This window comes from Mustela putorius, unplaced genomic scaffold (assembly GCF_011764305.1).
Source record: "Mustela putorius furo isolate JIRA1106 unplaced genomic scaffold, ASM1176430v1.1 tig00004197_pilon_pilon_pilon, whole genome shotgun sequence".
NCBI classification, from domain to species: Eukaryota; Metazoa; Chordata; class Mammalia; order Carnivora; family Mustelidae; genus Mustela; species Mustela putorius.
In genome coordinates, this window is record NW_025422312.1 from 35,817 (window position 1) to 52,694 (window position 16,878).

The 16,878-nt window shown below is 35.9% G+C and overlaps 1 protein-coding gene across 1 annotated transcript in view; it reads right to left on the bottom strand.

Moving 5' to 3' along the window:
• Nucleotides 1-16,878, bottom strand: part of LOC123389925 (cullin-4B-like) — a 140,063-nt gene that overhangs the window by 23,779 nt on the left and 99,406 nt on the right. The window contains exons 18-19 of the mRNA XM_045072828.1: nucleotides 15,804-15,909; nucleotides 15,561-15,733 (exon numbers count right to left, since the gene is read on the bottom strand). Of these exons, the coding sequence (XP_044928763.1) occupies nucleotides 15,561-15,733; nucleotides 15,804-15,909 (279 nt within the window). The remainder of the gene's footprint in view (nucleotides 1-15,560; nucleotides 15,734-15,803; nucleotides 15,910-16,878) is intronic.

A 16,878-nucleotide genomic window follows, 5' to 3' on the forward strand; every position in this document is an offset into this window, starting at 1 on the left:
GAAGTTCCTCAAAATGTTGAAAATAGAACTGCCCTATGACCCAGCAATTGCACTACTGGGTATTTACCCTAAAGATACAAACGTAGTGACCCAAAGGGGCACGTGCACCCGAATGTTTATAGCAGCAATGTCCACAATAGCCAAACTATGGAAAGAACCTAGATGTCCATCAACAGATGAATGGATCAAGAAGGTGTGGTATATATACACAATGGAATACTATGCAGCCATCAAAAGAAATGAAATCTTGCCATTTGTGACAACATGGATGGAACTAGTGCGTATCATGCTTAGCGAAATAAGTCAAGCAGAGAAAGACAACTTTCATATGATCTCCCTGATATGAGGAAGTGGTGATGCAACATGGGGGCTTAAGGGGGTAGGGGAAGAATCAATGAAACCTGATGGGATTGAGAAGGAGACAAACCATAAGTGACCCCTAATCTCACAAAACAAACTAGGGTGGCTGTGGGAGGGGGGTTGGTCAAAGGGGGGTGGGGTTATGGACATTGGGGAGGGTATGTTCTTTGGTGAGTGCTGTGAAGTGTGTAAACCTGCCGATTCACAGATAAAAATATATGTTTATAAAAAATAAAAAAAATTAAAAAAAAAAAAGGATATGTCTCCAAAGGAAAAGGAAACAAAAGTGAAGATTAACTTTGGGACTTCATCAAAATCGTAGCTTCTGCACAGCAAGGAAACAGTCAACAAAACAAAGAGGCAACCCACAGAATGGGAGAAGATATTTGCAAATGACAGTACAGACAAAAGGTTGATATCCAGAATCTATAATGAACTCCTCAAACTCAACACACAAAAAACAGGCAATCATATCAAAAATTTGCAGATGAACAGAGACTTCTCCAATGAAGACATACAAATGGCTATTAGACACATGAAAAAATGTACATCATCACTAGCCCCCAGGGAGATTCAAATTAAAACCACATTGTGATATCACCTTACACCAGTTAGAATGGCCCAAATTAGCAAGACAGGAAACAGCATGTGTTGGAGGGGTGTGGAGAAAGGGGAACCCTCTTACACTGTTGGTGGGGATGCAAGTTGGTGCAGCCTCTTTGGAGAACAGTGTGGAGATTCCTCACAAAATTAAAATGAGAACTTCCTTATGACCCTGCCATTGTACTCTTGGGTATTTACTTCAAAGATACAGATGTCGTGAAAATAAGGGCCATCTGTATCCCAATGTTTATAGCAGCACAGGCCACAGTCGTCAAACTATGGAAAGAATCAGGATGCCCTTCAACAGACGAATGGATAAGGAAGATGTGGTCCATATACACTATTGGTTATTATGCCTCCATCAGAAAGGATGAATACCCAACTTTTGCAACATGGATGTGACTGGAAGAGATTATGCTGAGTGCAATAAGTGAAGCAGAGAGAGTCAATTATCATATGGTTTCACTTATTTGTGGATCATAACAAATAGCATGGAGAACATGGGGAATTAGAGAGGAGAATGGAGTTGGGGGTAATTGGAAGGGGAGGTGAACGATGAGAGACTATGGACTCTTAAGAACATTCTGAGGGGTTTGAATGGGGGGGTGGGAGGTTGGGGTACCAGGTGGTGGGTAATAATAAATAAATAAAATAAAATTTTAAAAATAAATAAAATTTTTAAAAAAGAATACAGGAGAAAATCTTTTAAACAGTGGAGCTGGTAAGGATATAGGATACTGAACACACACAACAATAAATACAACATAGCAAGATACAAAAACAAAATAGCTTCTGCATAAAAAGCAAACAATAAAACAAAAGGACAACATTTGGAAAAAGATGACATGTTTGCAGAAAATATATCTGATTAGATAAATCAATGTACAAAATACATAAGGAATTTCCATAACTCAAGAAAACATAATCCAAATAAAAGTTGGGCTAAGAACTCAAGAGACATTTTCCCAAAGAAAACATACAAACGGTTGAAAGTCTAAAAGGTGCTCACTATCATCAAGAAAATATAAGTAGAAATATCAACTATGGTAACTAGTATAAAAAAACGATGGACAAAATACTCAAAAAGTATTGTTGAGGATGTGGAGTAAAGTGAACCTGTGCATAGTTATTTGGGAATGTAAATTAGGACTGCCTCTATTGAAAACTGAAATCTGGATCTCAAAGACATGTCTGAACTTCCATTTTATTATAACATTCTGGCTAATATATAGAAAAGCCCAAATGTCTATTTTTAAGTGAATAGATATTAAAAATATGGTGTATGCATCTAACAAAATAAGATTCATTCTTTAAAAAAAGAAGGAAATCCTGTCATTTGTGAAAATACGTCATTAAGCTAAGTAAAATAAGCTAGAGATAGGAAGACAGATTTCTTTTATTAATTCTTTCAAAGAATCAGCTCCTAGTTTTATTGATCTGTTCTACTTTTTATTTGTATATCATTAATATCCGTTCTTTCTCTTCTCCTCCTGGTTTAGGCTTTATTTGCTCTTTTTCCAACTTCTTTAGGTGTAAGGGTAGGTTGTGTATTTGACTTTGTTTTTTTTTTGAAAAAGGCCTGTATTATATATTTCTCTCTTAGAATTCCCTTTGTTGCATCCCTAAGGCTCTGATCTGTTGTGATTTCACTTTCATTTGTTTTCATGACTTTTTAAAAATTATTCTTTAATTTTCTGGTTGACCCATTCATTCCTTAGTTGGCTGCTTTTCAACCCCTATATATTTATGTTCCTTCCAAATTTGTTCCTGTGATTGAGTTCAACTTTAAATTATTGTGGTCTGAGAATACGCATGGTCTAATCTCAAACTTTTGGTACTGGTTAAGAGCAGTACATGATCCATTCTGGAGAATGGATTTGAGAAGACTTGAGAAGAATGTGTATTCTTGGACTTGAGAAGAATGTGTTTTCTGTTGCTTTAAGAAGAAATGCTCTGAATAAATGTGTTAAGTCTCTCTGGTCCAGTGTGTCATTCAGAGCCCTTGTTTCTTCATTAATCTTCTGCTAATGTGATGAATCTGTCCATTGCCATGAGTGGGATGCTAAAGGGTCTATAATACCCAAACAAATCTATACATTCAGTGCAACCCCTATCAAAAGAACATCAGAATTTTTCAAAGAGCTGAAACAAACCTAAAATTTATGTGGAACCAGAAAAAAAATAAATTAGCCAAGGAATGTTGAAAAATAAAACCAAACCTGGGGGCATCACAGTTAAGGGATTCAAGCTACATGGCAAAACTGTAGTCATCAAGACATTACGGTACTGGCACAAAAACAGACACACAGATCAATGGAACAGAATAGAGAACACAGAAATGTACCTGCAACTCTGTGGTCAACAATCTTTGACAAAGCAGAGAAGAATATCCAATGGGAAAAAGAAAGTCGCTTCAACAAATACTATTGGAAAAACCGGACAGACTAATGCAGACCAATGAAACTGGAATACTTCTTTATACCATACACAAAAACAGACTCAAAATGGATGAAGATAAAAATGTGAGACAGGGATCCATCAAAATCTTAGAGGAGAATACTGGCAGCAACTTCTTTGATCTCAGTCACAAGAATTTCTTGCGAGGCACACCTCCAGAGGCAAAGGAAACAAAGGTAACAATGAACAATTGGGACTTCATCAAAATAAGGCTCTTGCATAGCCAAGGAAACAGTCAACAAAAGTAAAAGAGAGACTACAGATTCGGAAGATATTTGAAAATTGGGTAAAGGTTTCCAAGATCTATAAAGAACTTAAAAATCTCAAAACCCAGAGAAAAAAAATCCAGTCAAGAAATGGGCAGAAGATATGAACAGACATTTATGCAAAGAAGATATCCAAATGAGACATGAAAAAATGCTGAAAATCACCTTGCATCATGGAAATACAAGTCAAAACCACAATGAGATACCACCTCACATTGGTTAGAATGACTAAAATTAACAAGGGAAGAAATCATAAATTTTCTTAGCATGTGGAGGGAGGGGATCCCTTTTACACTATGGGCAAAAATGCAACAAGCTGTTAGAGCCACTATGGAAGACAGCATGAAAGTTCCTCAAAAAGTTAAAAACAGAGGGGCACCTGGGTGGTTCAGTCATTAAGCATCTGCCTTCAGCTTAGGTCATGATTGCACGGTCCTGGCATCAAGACCCGCATCTGGCTCCCTACTTGGTAGGAAGCCTGCTTCTCCATCCCCTACTCTCCCTACATGTATTCCCTTTCTCACTCTCATTTGCTCTGTTAAATAAAAATATTTTTAAAAAGTTAAAAACAAAACCACCCTACACCCCAGCAATTGCACTACATGGTATTTACCCAAAGGAAACAAAGAGTGGTGATGGGACACCTGTACCCAAATGTTCATAGCAGCAAACTCCACAATAGCCAAATGATGGAAAGAACTCACAAGTCCACTGATAGATTAATAAATAATGATGTAGTGTGTGTAGGTGTGCATATATGTATGTATATATACATATGTATGCATATATTTATATGCCCATATGTGTATGTGTGTATGTACATATGTAATAAAATAATACTCAGCTATCAAAAAGAAGGAAATCTTATTTTCAAGATGTGGATGGAACTACAGATTATTCTGTTAAGTGAAATAAGTTAGAGAAAGATACATACCATATGATTTCACTCATATGTGGAAATGAAGAAACAAAACAAATGAACATAGGGGAAGTGAAGGAAAAAATAAATTAACATTGAGAGGGAAGCTAGCCTAATAGACACTGAATTGTAGGAAACAAATGAAAGGTTAGAGGAGAGGTCGCGGGGGAGGATAGTAGGTTGCTGGGGATTAAGGAGAACACCTGATATAATGAGCACTCATATGTAACTGATAAATCACTAGATTCTACCTCTGGAACTAATTTTAAAAATTACAAAAGCCACAGTAATCAAAATTGTGTGATATAAGGACCAGAGTATTTAGACAATTAAATAGAAACTAAGGAGGAAGGAAAAATGTACTTGCATATATTGAAAAATGGTTTTAGAATTGCTAGTACCACTCAATGTATAAGGAACAGTATCTTTTTAAAAAATGGCTGAGAAGCAACAAAATAGAACAGTTCAATGAAACCAAGAGTTGGTTCTCTGAAAAAAAAAAAAATTGATAAAACTGATAAACCTTTAGCCAGATTCATCCCAAAGAAAGAAAACTCAAAAATCACAAACAAGAGAGGAGAAGTAATAATAACAAACACTACATAAATACAATGATTTTAAGAGAATATTATGAAAAATTATATGCCAGCAAGTTGGACAATCTAGAAGAGATGGAAAATTCCTAGATATTTACAAACTACCAAAACTGACAGCGGAAGAAGTAGAAAACTTCAACAGACTGCTAACTGTACACTTGAATTAGTAATCAAAATACTCCCAACATAAGATATGGTCCATAAATACAATGGAATATTGTGCCTCATCACAAAGGATGAATATTCAACTTTTGTATCAACATGGATGAGACTGGAAGAGATTATGCTGAGTGAAAAAAGTCAAGCAGAGAGAGTCAATTATCATATGGTTTCACTTACTGTGGAGCATAACAAATAACATGAAGGATATTAGGAGAAGGAAAGGAAAAGGGAATTGGGTGAAAACGGAGGGGTAGATAAAGCATGAAAGACTGTGGACTCTGAAAAACAGAGTGAGGGATTGGAAGAGACTGGTGGTGGGTAATAAGGAGGGCAAATATTTCATGATGTGGTGTATAAATAATGAATCTTGGAACACCAGAAAAATTTTTAAAAATTAAAATTAAAAAACATATTCCCAACAAAAAAATGTCCAGGGCCATCTTCCCAGAGGAGTTCTACCAGACACTTTAAAGACAAACCATAAGTGACTCTTAATCTCACAAAACAAACTGTGGGTTGCTGGGGGGAGGGGGGTTGGGAGAAGGTGGTGGGATTATGGACATTGGGGAGGGTATGTGCTTTGGTGAGTACTGTGAAGTGTGTAAACCTGGTGATTCACAGACCTCTACCCCTGGGGATAAAAAATATATGTTTATAAAAAATAAAAAATTTTAAAAAAAGAATTCATTCCTATTCTTCCCAATTTCATAAAATAGAAATGGAAAGAAAGTTTCCAACTTCATTCTATGAGTATTACCTTAATAGCAAAACCTGAGAGAAACAACATTTAAAAAGAGAACTACAAGCCAATATCCCTTAGGGACTATGGATGTAAAAATTCTAAACAAAATACTAGCAAAACAAAACCAAATATACTAAAAAAGTCACCATGATCAAATGAGAATTATTCCTGGGCAATAAGAGTGGTTCATTATTCCCCAATCAAGCAAGAAGATTAAACACTAACAAGAGAAAACATAAAACCATATGGTCATTTCACTAGATGCAGAAAAGGCATTTGACAAATTATAACATTCATTCATGATAAAAAGCCTCAACAAATTAGCTTTTAGGGGAACATATCTCAACACAATAAAGGCCTTATATGAAAAACCAGGGGCAAACGTCATACTCAATGGTAAAAAACTGAGACCTTTGCTGTTAAGAACATGAACAAGACAATGAGGTCTATTCTCACAACTTTATTCAATATAGTACTGGAAGTTGGACATTTCCCACAGTAGTTAGACAACAAAAAGAAATAAAAGTCATACAAATTGGAAACTTCCACTATTTGCAAATGACTTAAAACACTATATACAGAAAACCCTAAAACCTCTAGAGAAAAAAAAAGAATTAAAACTGGTAAATGAATTCAGTAAAGTTGAATGATACAAAATCAATTTACAGATAATGTTGTTTCTATAAACTACTAATGAATCAGGAGAAAAAGAAATTCAGAAAACAATCCAACTTAAAATTGCATGAAAAACAGTAAAGTACGTAAGAATAAACTTAACTAAAAAGAGCTATACTGAAAATCATATGAAAATTATGCACTCTGCAAACAATAAAACACTACTGAAATAAACTGAAGACACAAAGAAATAAACTCTATACTTACTGAAAGAACAAATATTCTTAAAATTCTAAATAATCAAAGCCATCTACACATATATTCAGTCCCTATCAAAATACCAAACGCAGTTTTCATAGAACTGAAACAAACAATCCTAAAATTTATGAAACCACAGAGACCCCAAATAGGCAAGGCAAACTTGAAAAAGAATAAAACACCTGGTATAGAAATTCCAGATTTAAAGTTATATTATAAAATTATAATAGTCAATGTAGTAAGTAAATGAGACAAAAATAAACACACAGGGGCACCTGGGTGGCTCAGTCTGTTGGATGGCCAATGCTTCATCTAAGCCCAGTTCTTGATCACTGGGTTGTGAGTTCAAGCACTGAGTGAGGTCAAGCCCACACTGGATTGTGAAGCTCACATAAAATATACTAGCTCCCCTTAAACCTTTAAGAACTGAAGAATCAACAACAAATTAAGTCAACTCCACACACAAAAAGGTAAATAAGAGAAGAACAGAGATCAATGAGACAGAAACAAGAGATACAGTACAATGAATCAGTGAAACTAGGAGATAGTTTTTTGAAAGAATCAATAAGATCAATAAACCATTGGCCAAATTAATCCAAAAGAAAAGAGAGAAGACCCAAGTTAATAAAATTATGAATGAAAAGGGAGAGATCATATCTAACACCAAGGAAAAAGAAATAATCATCAGCAATTATTATCAACAGTTATATACCAATAAGTTAAGCAACCTAGATGAAATGGATGCTTTCCTGGAAAACATCCAAAACTGAATCAGAAAGAAATTGACAAACTGAGTAGACCAATATCGAGTAACGAGATTGAAGCAGTGATTAAAAGCCTCCCAAAAAACCAGAGCCCATGACCTGAGAGATTCCCTGGAGAATTCTACCAAACCTTCCTAGAAGAAATAATATCCATTTTTAAACATCAAGATGTTTAAAAAAATTGAAGAAGGAGGAAAACTTCCAAACGCTTTTTATGAAGCCAGCATTACCCTGATCCCCAAACCAGGCAAAGACCACACCAAAAAAGAGAATTTCAGACCAATACCCTGATGAATATGCATGCTAAGATTCTCAACAAGATCCTAGAAAACAGGACTCAACAGTACATTAAAAAGATTATTTACCATGACCAGGTGGGATTTATCCCTGGGTTGCAGGTGTGGTTAAACATTCACAAATCAATCAATGTGATAAAACAAATCAGTAAGAAGAGAGAATAACCACATGGTCCTCTCAATTGATCCAGAAAAAGCATTTCACAAGATACAACATCCATTACTGATTAAAACGATTTAAACTACAAGGATAGAGGGAACATTCTTCAATTTCATAAATTTATCTATGAGAAACTGGCAGCAAATATCATTCTCAATGTGGAAAAGCTGACAGCCTTCCTGTTGAGATCAGGAACACGACAAGGATGCCCACTATCACCTGTCATGTTCAACATAGTATTAGAAGTTCGAGCAACAGCAATCAGACAACAAAGAGAAAAAAAAGGTATTCACATTGGCAATGAAGAAGTCAAACTCTCTCTCTTCGCAGATGACATGATACTTTATATAGAAAACCCAAAGACTCCACCCCAAACTACTAGAACTCATACAGTAATTTAGTAATGTGGCAGGATACAAAATCAATGTACAGAAAACCATTGCTTTCTTATACACTAACAATGAAAATACAGAAAGGGAAATTAGAGAATTGATTCCATTTACTATAACACCAAGAACTATAAAATACCTGGGAATAAGCCTAAGGTAAAGGATCTATACTCTATACTACAGAACACTCATGAAAGAAAGTGAAGAAGACACAAAAAGATGGAAGACCATTCCAAACTCATGGATTGGAAGAATAAACACTGCTAAAATATCTATACTTCCTAGAGCAATCTATACTTTCAATGCCATTCCAATCAAAATTCCAATCGCATTTTTCAAAGAGCTGGAGCAAACAAGCCTGAAACTTGTATGGAATCAGAAGAGACAATGAATTGCTAAATAAATGTTGAAAAGGATAAACAAAACTGGAGGCATCATGTTGCCTGATTTCAAGCTTTACTACAAAGCTGTGATCACGCAGACATCATGGTATTGGCATAAAAACAGACACATAGACCAGTGGAACAGAGTAAAGTGCCCAGATATGGACCCTCAACTTTATGGTCAACTAATCTTTGACAAAGCTAGAAAAAATATCCAGTGGAAAAGAGAGTCTCTTCAATAAATGTTGCTAGGAAAATTGGACAGCTATGTGTAGAAGAATGAAACCCAATCATCCTTTTATACCATACACAAAGATAAACTCAAAATGGAAAAAAAGACCTCACATGAGGCAGGAATCCATCAGAAAGCTAGAGAACATTCGCAGTTACCTCTTTGACACCGGCTACAGCAACTTCTTTCAAGGTGTGTCTCCAAAGGCAAAGGAAACAAAAGCAAAAATGAACTTTGGGGACTTCCTCAAGATCAAAAGTTTCTGCACACCAAAGGAAACAGTCAACAAAACAAAGAGGCAACTCACAGAATGGGAGAAGATATTCGCAAATAACAGTATAGACAAAGGGCTGATATTCAAAATCTATAAAGAACTCCTCAAACTCAACACACACAAAACAGTTAATCAAGTCAAAAGTGGGCAGCAGACATGGACAGACACTTCTCCAAAGAAGACATACAAATGGCTATCAGACACATGAAAAAATGTTCATCATCACTAGCCATCAGGGAGATTCAAATCATATCCACATTGATATACCACCTTACACTAGTTAGATTACCCCAAATTAACAGGACCATAAACAACATGTGCTGGAGAGGATGTGGGTAAAGGGGAACCCTCTTATATTGTTAGTGGGAATGCAAGTTGTGCAGCCACTTTGGAAAACGGTGTGGAGATTCCTTAACTAACTAAAAATACAGCTTCCGTATGACACTACAATTGCACTACTGGGTATTTATCCCAAAGATACAGATGTAGTGAAAAGAAGGTCCATCTGTACCCCAATGTTCATAATAGCAATGGCCACAGTTGCCAAACTGTGGAAAGAATCAAGATGCCCTTCAATGGACGAATGGATAAGGAAGATGTGGTCCATATATACAATGCAGTGTTATGCCTCCATCAGAAAGGATGAATACCCAACTTTTGTATAAACATGGATGGGACTGGAAGAGAGTATGCTGAGTGAAATAAGTCAAGCAGAGAGAGTCAATTATCCTATGGTTTCACTGATTTGTGGAGCATAAGGAATAACATGGGGAAATTGGAGGAGAGATAAACAATAAAAGTCTATGGACTCTGAGAAACAAACTGAGGGTTTTGGCAGGGAGGGTATGAGAGGTTGGGTCAGCCTGGTGGTGGGTATTATGGAGGGCATGTACTGCATGGAACACTGGGTGTGGTGCATTAACAATGAATTTTGGAACACTGAAAAAAAATAAAATAAAAAAATAACAAACAGACACATGAATCAGTGAAAAAGAACAGAGGGTTCAGAAATAAATCCACAACCGGGGTCAATTAATCACAATGAACAATGGTCAATTACTCTTCAACAAAGGAAGCAAGACTGCAATGAAAAAAATGTCTCATCAATTAATATGTTGGGGAAACTGGCCAGCTATATGCAGAAGAATTAAACTGAATCATTGTTCATAAAAACAATGCATTGTTCATAAAAACAATACACATGCAAAATTTTTTAAATTTTTAAATTAAATTAAATTCTAAATTAAATTAAAAACCTAAATGTGAAATCTGAAACCATAAATATCCTATAAGAGATCACAGGGTTTCCAGATACCTCTCCTGATTAAATGAAAGAAAAGCAAAAAATAAACTACTGAACTTATCAAAAGCGTCTTTTAAAGCCTTCTGCACAGTTAAGGAAACAATCAATAAAACCAAAAGACTCCTATTGATTAGGGAATGACAACCTATTTGTAAATGACATATCTAATCAAGGTTGGTATTCACAATATATAAAGAATGATACAACTCAACACCTGGAAAACAAACAAAAAATCAGCCATTAAATGAGCAGAAGACACAAACAGACATTACTGAAGAAGACATACAGTTGGCCAACAGACATATGAAAACATGTTCAACATTACTCATCATCAGGGAAATGCATTATTGAAACTATAATGAAATATCACCTCACACTGTCAGAATGGCTAAAATGAACAGCACAAGAAACAACAGGTGTTGCAAAGATGTGGAGAAAAGAACACACTCTTATGCTGCTAATGGGAATGTAAACTGGTGTAACCAATATGGAAAACAGTATGGAGACTCCTCAAACAGTATGGAGACCCCTTAAAAAGTTAACAGTTGAAATACCCTGCAATCCAGTATTTAGTATTTACCTCAAAATAAAAAAACAACAATTCAAAGGGATACATGCATCCCTATGCCTTTTGAAACATTACGTGCAGTAACCAAAGCTACCCAAGTGTCCATGGATATGAATGGATAGAGAAGATATCACAAACACACACACATTATTTAGCCACACCCCCCAAAAAAAGAAAGAAGAAAGAAAAGAAAATTTTGCCATTTGCAACTTTTATGGAACTCTACAAATATTAGATTTCACTCATTTGTGGAATGTAAGACACAAAACAAAAAAACAAAAGGAAAAAAAAGTGAAATAAATGAAGGTATAGACTCTATAAAGAATAAACGTTTACTAGAGGGAGGTTTGCGGGGATGGATAAACTAGGTGATGGCAAATAAGAGCACACTTGCTGGGATGAGCAATGTATGGAAATCAATATTGCATGGAAATTAATATTGAATTAATATACTGGACACTTGAAACTATTATTCTGCTATATGTTAACTAGAACTAAAATTTCAAAAATTAATTTTAAAAAGCTTCAGGTAACTAGATAGTCCAAAGAATGAAAGGAATTGGGGCTACGATGGCAGAGAAGTAGGAGACAGTGTTTCAACTGGTCCCCTAAAATGAGCTGATTACCTACAAGAACACTCTGAACACACATGAAACCACCCTGAGATGTAGGATTATATACTTCTGGATCTTTATGAGGGCAAAAAACCCCAGTGCTGAGGTAAAGCAGTGGAGTTTGAATGATCAAACTGATAAACAGAATGGGGAGGGAACCACCAGATGTGACCATTGGAAAGTCATACCCTAATTCGAAAGTGCTCTGTGGTTGGGGACCAGCATTAACCTGTAGTCTGTCTAAAAGTAGCAAAAGGGGCAACTGGTCGAATCAGGTGGTCATGGGCACAGGCTTGTTGGGTGGTCACAGGCACAGGCTTAAGCCCATGGACAGAGGACAGCCACTGCCAGTGACCATCCATGCCAGAGAGAGTGAGGTGAAGCCTCCAGGCCTTGGGCTCTGCTGCTGGCATGCATGAGAGAATCTGGGTTCTCTAGAACTACAGCCTTTTGCAATCTGCATGAGCTCTGCGGGACCAGGGCCTCATCTGTGCTCCCCATGCTCCCCTGACAAAGGTCCATGTGGTTGCTAACTGGTGGTCTCTGGGACCCAGCCAAGAGTGCACTCTCCCAGCCCAGGCAGTCATGAAAATCTCAGCGCCCTATCGCTGGTTTTTAATTTTTAAAAATTAGTTGTCCTTTTTAATTTTTTTAAGTTTTTTTAACCAAATACCATCACAATGAGAGGTTCAATACGACAAATTCCATAACAGCCTTTTAACTTGAACTTTTCCCATATATATAACCTGTGTTTTTCTTTTGCTTTTCTAGTTTTTTAATAGTCATATAGAGATAAGCTTCAAGGTAATCCTCTTTCCCCAATCAATACTACTACTATATATACACCAGTTTTAATCCCCCTTTATCTTGGGAAAGATGAGTCCTTTAACAAAGATATCAAGATACACCCAGGAAGAATCAAAACACCCAGAAAGAATCAAAATAACACTGAAGATTTATCACCACTATCCAATCCTTTTCTTCTGTCAGTGTTTTTCTGTATTTGTTTTTGTTCTGGTATAAATCTTTCACTTGCGATTCATTTTGACTGGGTTATCTTTTTCTTCTCATTTACTTTTGTCGGTCTTTTTGTTTGTCCGTTTTTGTTTGTATTCCTTATAAATCTTACCTCTAGGGCCCATTCTAGATGGGCTTCTCTTTTATTTCTTTTCTTCCTATTTCTCTCTTTTTATTTTTTCTTTCTTTTTGATGGGGACTCCCAATTGCTCAGATGGGCTCTATGGTGCACCTTGCCTGGATCACAATTGATACTTTCAGTTACACATCCCCTCAGCCACCTCTCACCAAAATGACTAGGAGGAGGAATGCCCAACAGAGGGAAAACTCAGAGACTGTGCCCTCTCCATCAGCTACTGGATATGGACATAACAGTATGTTGGAAAGGGAATTCAGGCTAACAATTACCCAGGCAATGGCTAGGTTGGAGAAAACATTAATGACAACATGGAATCAATTAAAGCAGAAGTGAAAGCCACCTGGGAAGAAGTTAAAAATGCTATCAATGAGTTCCAATCTAATATAAATTCTCTAAAAGTTAGGGTAACTGAGGCAGAAGATAAAATTAGTGATTTAGAGGAGACCTGGAGCAAATAGCTTAGAAGCCACGAACACAGAATTAGGGAAATAAATGATGCATGAAACATTCCAATGTCAAAATTACTGGAATCCCTGAGGGGAAAGAGAAAGAAAGAAGACTAGGGGATATAGTTGAACAAATTCTCCATGAAAATCTTCCCAGTCTGGGGAATGGAACCAGCATCCGTTCCTAGAGGTAGAAAGGTCTGCCCCCAAGATAATAGACTCTAGAAAGACCTCAAGACACCAAATTGTGAAACTGATGAATCATAATTTTAGACAGGAGCTCTTGAAAGCAGCTGGGGGAAGAGCTCCCTATGTACAGATGAAGGCCCATCAGAATAACATCAGATCTGTCCGCAGAAATCTGGCAAGACAGAAAGGGCTGGCAAGATGTATTCAGGGCACTAAGTGAAAAGAACATGCAGCAAAGAATACTTTATCCTGGTAGTGGGTATTATGGAGGGCACGTATTGCATGGAGTACTGGATGTGGTGCATAAACAATGAATTCTGGAACAATTAAAAAATTAAGTTAATTAATTTTTTAAAAAGACAAGAAAGAGAAAAGACAGGATGTGGAGAAAGGAGAATACTCTTACACTGTTGGTGGGAATGTAAGTTGGTGCAGCCATTTTGGAGAACAGTGGTGAGGTTCCTTTAAAAAAAAAATAGAGTTACCTTATCACCTGTATTACCCAAAGAAACAGTTGTAGTGAAAAGAGGGGTCATATGTACACCAATGTTCATAGCAGTTATCAAACTGTGAAAAGAGCCAAGGTTGAAAGATGAAAAGATAAAGAAGATATACAATGGAATATTATGCCTGCATCAGAAAGGATGAATACCCAACTTTGGTATCCACATGGACGGGATTAGAGGAGATGATTATGAATGAAGTAAGTCAAGGAGAGAGAATTAATCGTATGGTTTCACTTACTCATGGAGCATACTTACTTACTTAACATGGAGGACACTAGGAGAAAGAAATGAGAACTAAAATGGGGAAAATTTGAGGGGGAGATGAACCATGAAAGACTGTGGACTCTGAGAAACAAAATAAGGTTTTCGGAAAGGAGGGAGTTGGGGGTTTAGGCGAGCCAGTGCCAGGTATTAAGGAGGCATGCTTTGCATGAAGCATTGGGTGTGGTGCATAAACAATGAATCCTGGAACACTTAAAATATAAAATAAAATAAAAATAAATCCAGAACACTTCTGCAATGATGGTGCTCTAGAAAACGGTGCAACTCCTATGGAAAATAGCATAGTGGTACCTCAAAATAAAATAAAAATTCTGTATGATCTAGCACACCTCAGCATATGTCCAAAGAATTGAAGAGTCTCAAAGAGATACTTGAACACCCTTGTACACCTTGAATATTTATAGCATCAGTTTTCATAGCCAAATGACAATATATGGATGAAAGGATAAACAAATGTGACATAGTCATTACATTTATTTGCTGTAATGGAAAGGAATCCTGTTACATTGTATCCCACGTATGAAATGTTAGGACATTATGCTAAGCAAATTAGGCCAGTCACTAAAAGAAAAAATACTGTATAGGTTCTACTTATAAAAGCTACCAAAAATTAGTCATATTCATAGAAAATAAAAAAAGGTAAAACTGTTGTTTACCAGGTCTGGGGGTAAGAAGAATAGAGGCATATTGTGAAAGACAATTTTTTGTTTGTTTGTTTTTTAAAATGAAAAACTTCTGGACAACCACTGCACCACAGTGTAGATATACTTAACTTTCCCTAACTAATAACTTCAAAATCGTCATGATGCCAAACTTGATGTGTTTTTTACCACAGTAAAAAAATACATACCTGTACCCCTGGGGATAAAAATATATGTTTATAAAAAATAAATAAATAAAAAATAAAGATATGTAAGGCAAATAAAAAAAATGCAGTTCCAATTATTGCTGATCCAAAAGTAAAAAGACTTATAGTGACAAAATTAAATAGAAACCTTAAGATAAAGAGGGAAAAAATACCGTTTCTTTCATCTGGATTTGATTGATTTTTATCTTGAAGAGTTTGTGTTTGAAATCCTCATTACAAAAAAATTTGTCACCATCTTCCACATCTTTGCCTTTAGGATTTTTGATGAGAACTCTAGCTCTGCCACAAGCTAATGACTGTAGAGTTCTTCTTAGTTCTCTATCATCTGAAGGAGAAAAAATTATGTTCAGAACTTTTTAAAATCACAGATTTAAACAATTACAACCAATACTTACCTAGTCCAGTAGCCACCTTAATTTCTTCTAAGCTGAACTGATCTCCTTCATTAAACATCAACAGCACCAATGCTTGGAAAAGGGTCACCTGAAGTTCTTTTTTGCCCTGTTAGAAGCAATATTATATTAACTTATAGAAAAAAAGCACTGTATTAATGACTCAGGATTTTAGCTACATAAAATACTCTATTTGCCATATTTAAAACATTTGAAAGATAAGTTCTATGGAAATCAAAATAGAGCTAAAAGTAGGTGAATATTACTAGAAAATAACAGAATTCACTACATCCACAAATAAAACACACTTTCCACCTTAAGAGTCACAACACATTGGATATCAAAAAAACAGAAAAATATTTGTCTAATCATCTATTCATCAACAGGTATTCACATTAACATAACTCTGGCTAATTAATTTCCCAATTTTGTCTTTCAGTTACAATGCCCTGATAGTAATTATGAAGATTACAAAATTGTACTCCTACTTTAGACCATTCAAAACATTAAATTGAAATCAATTACATACTCAAACATAAGACTTGAAGCTTTAAACATAAGGGAAAAAACCCTTGACACTGGTCCTGACAACAACTTTTTGGCTATGATACTAAAAAATAAATAAGCAAATGGGACTACATTATAGAAGGTTTTTACACAGGAAAGAAAATACAAGAAATTTATTCATAGTTCATTTCAACAAAATGAAATGCATCCAACAGCATGGAAGTAAATTTTTTGCAAACCACCTATCTGATAAGAGATAACACCCAATTTCTGAGTACACATACTCAACAGGAAAAAAACAAACAAACAAAAATCCAAAATAAAAGCTAGTTAAGAACAGGTAAAGGGGAAGCCTGGGTCGATCAAGTCAATCAAGTATCTGCCTTCAGCTCAGGTCATAATGCCAGGGTCCTGGGATCCAGCCTTGCATCAGGTTCCCTGCTTCTCCCCCTCTGTCTGTCACTCTCCTTTGCTTGTTCTCTCTCAAATAAATAAATAAAATCTTAAAAATATAGAAAAAAAGGACCTCAGTAATCATTTGTTTTTCCAAAGAAGACATAGAAATGGCCGA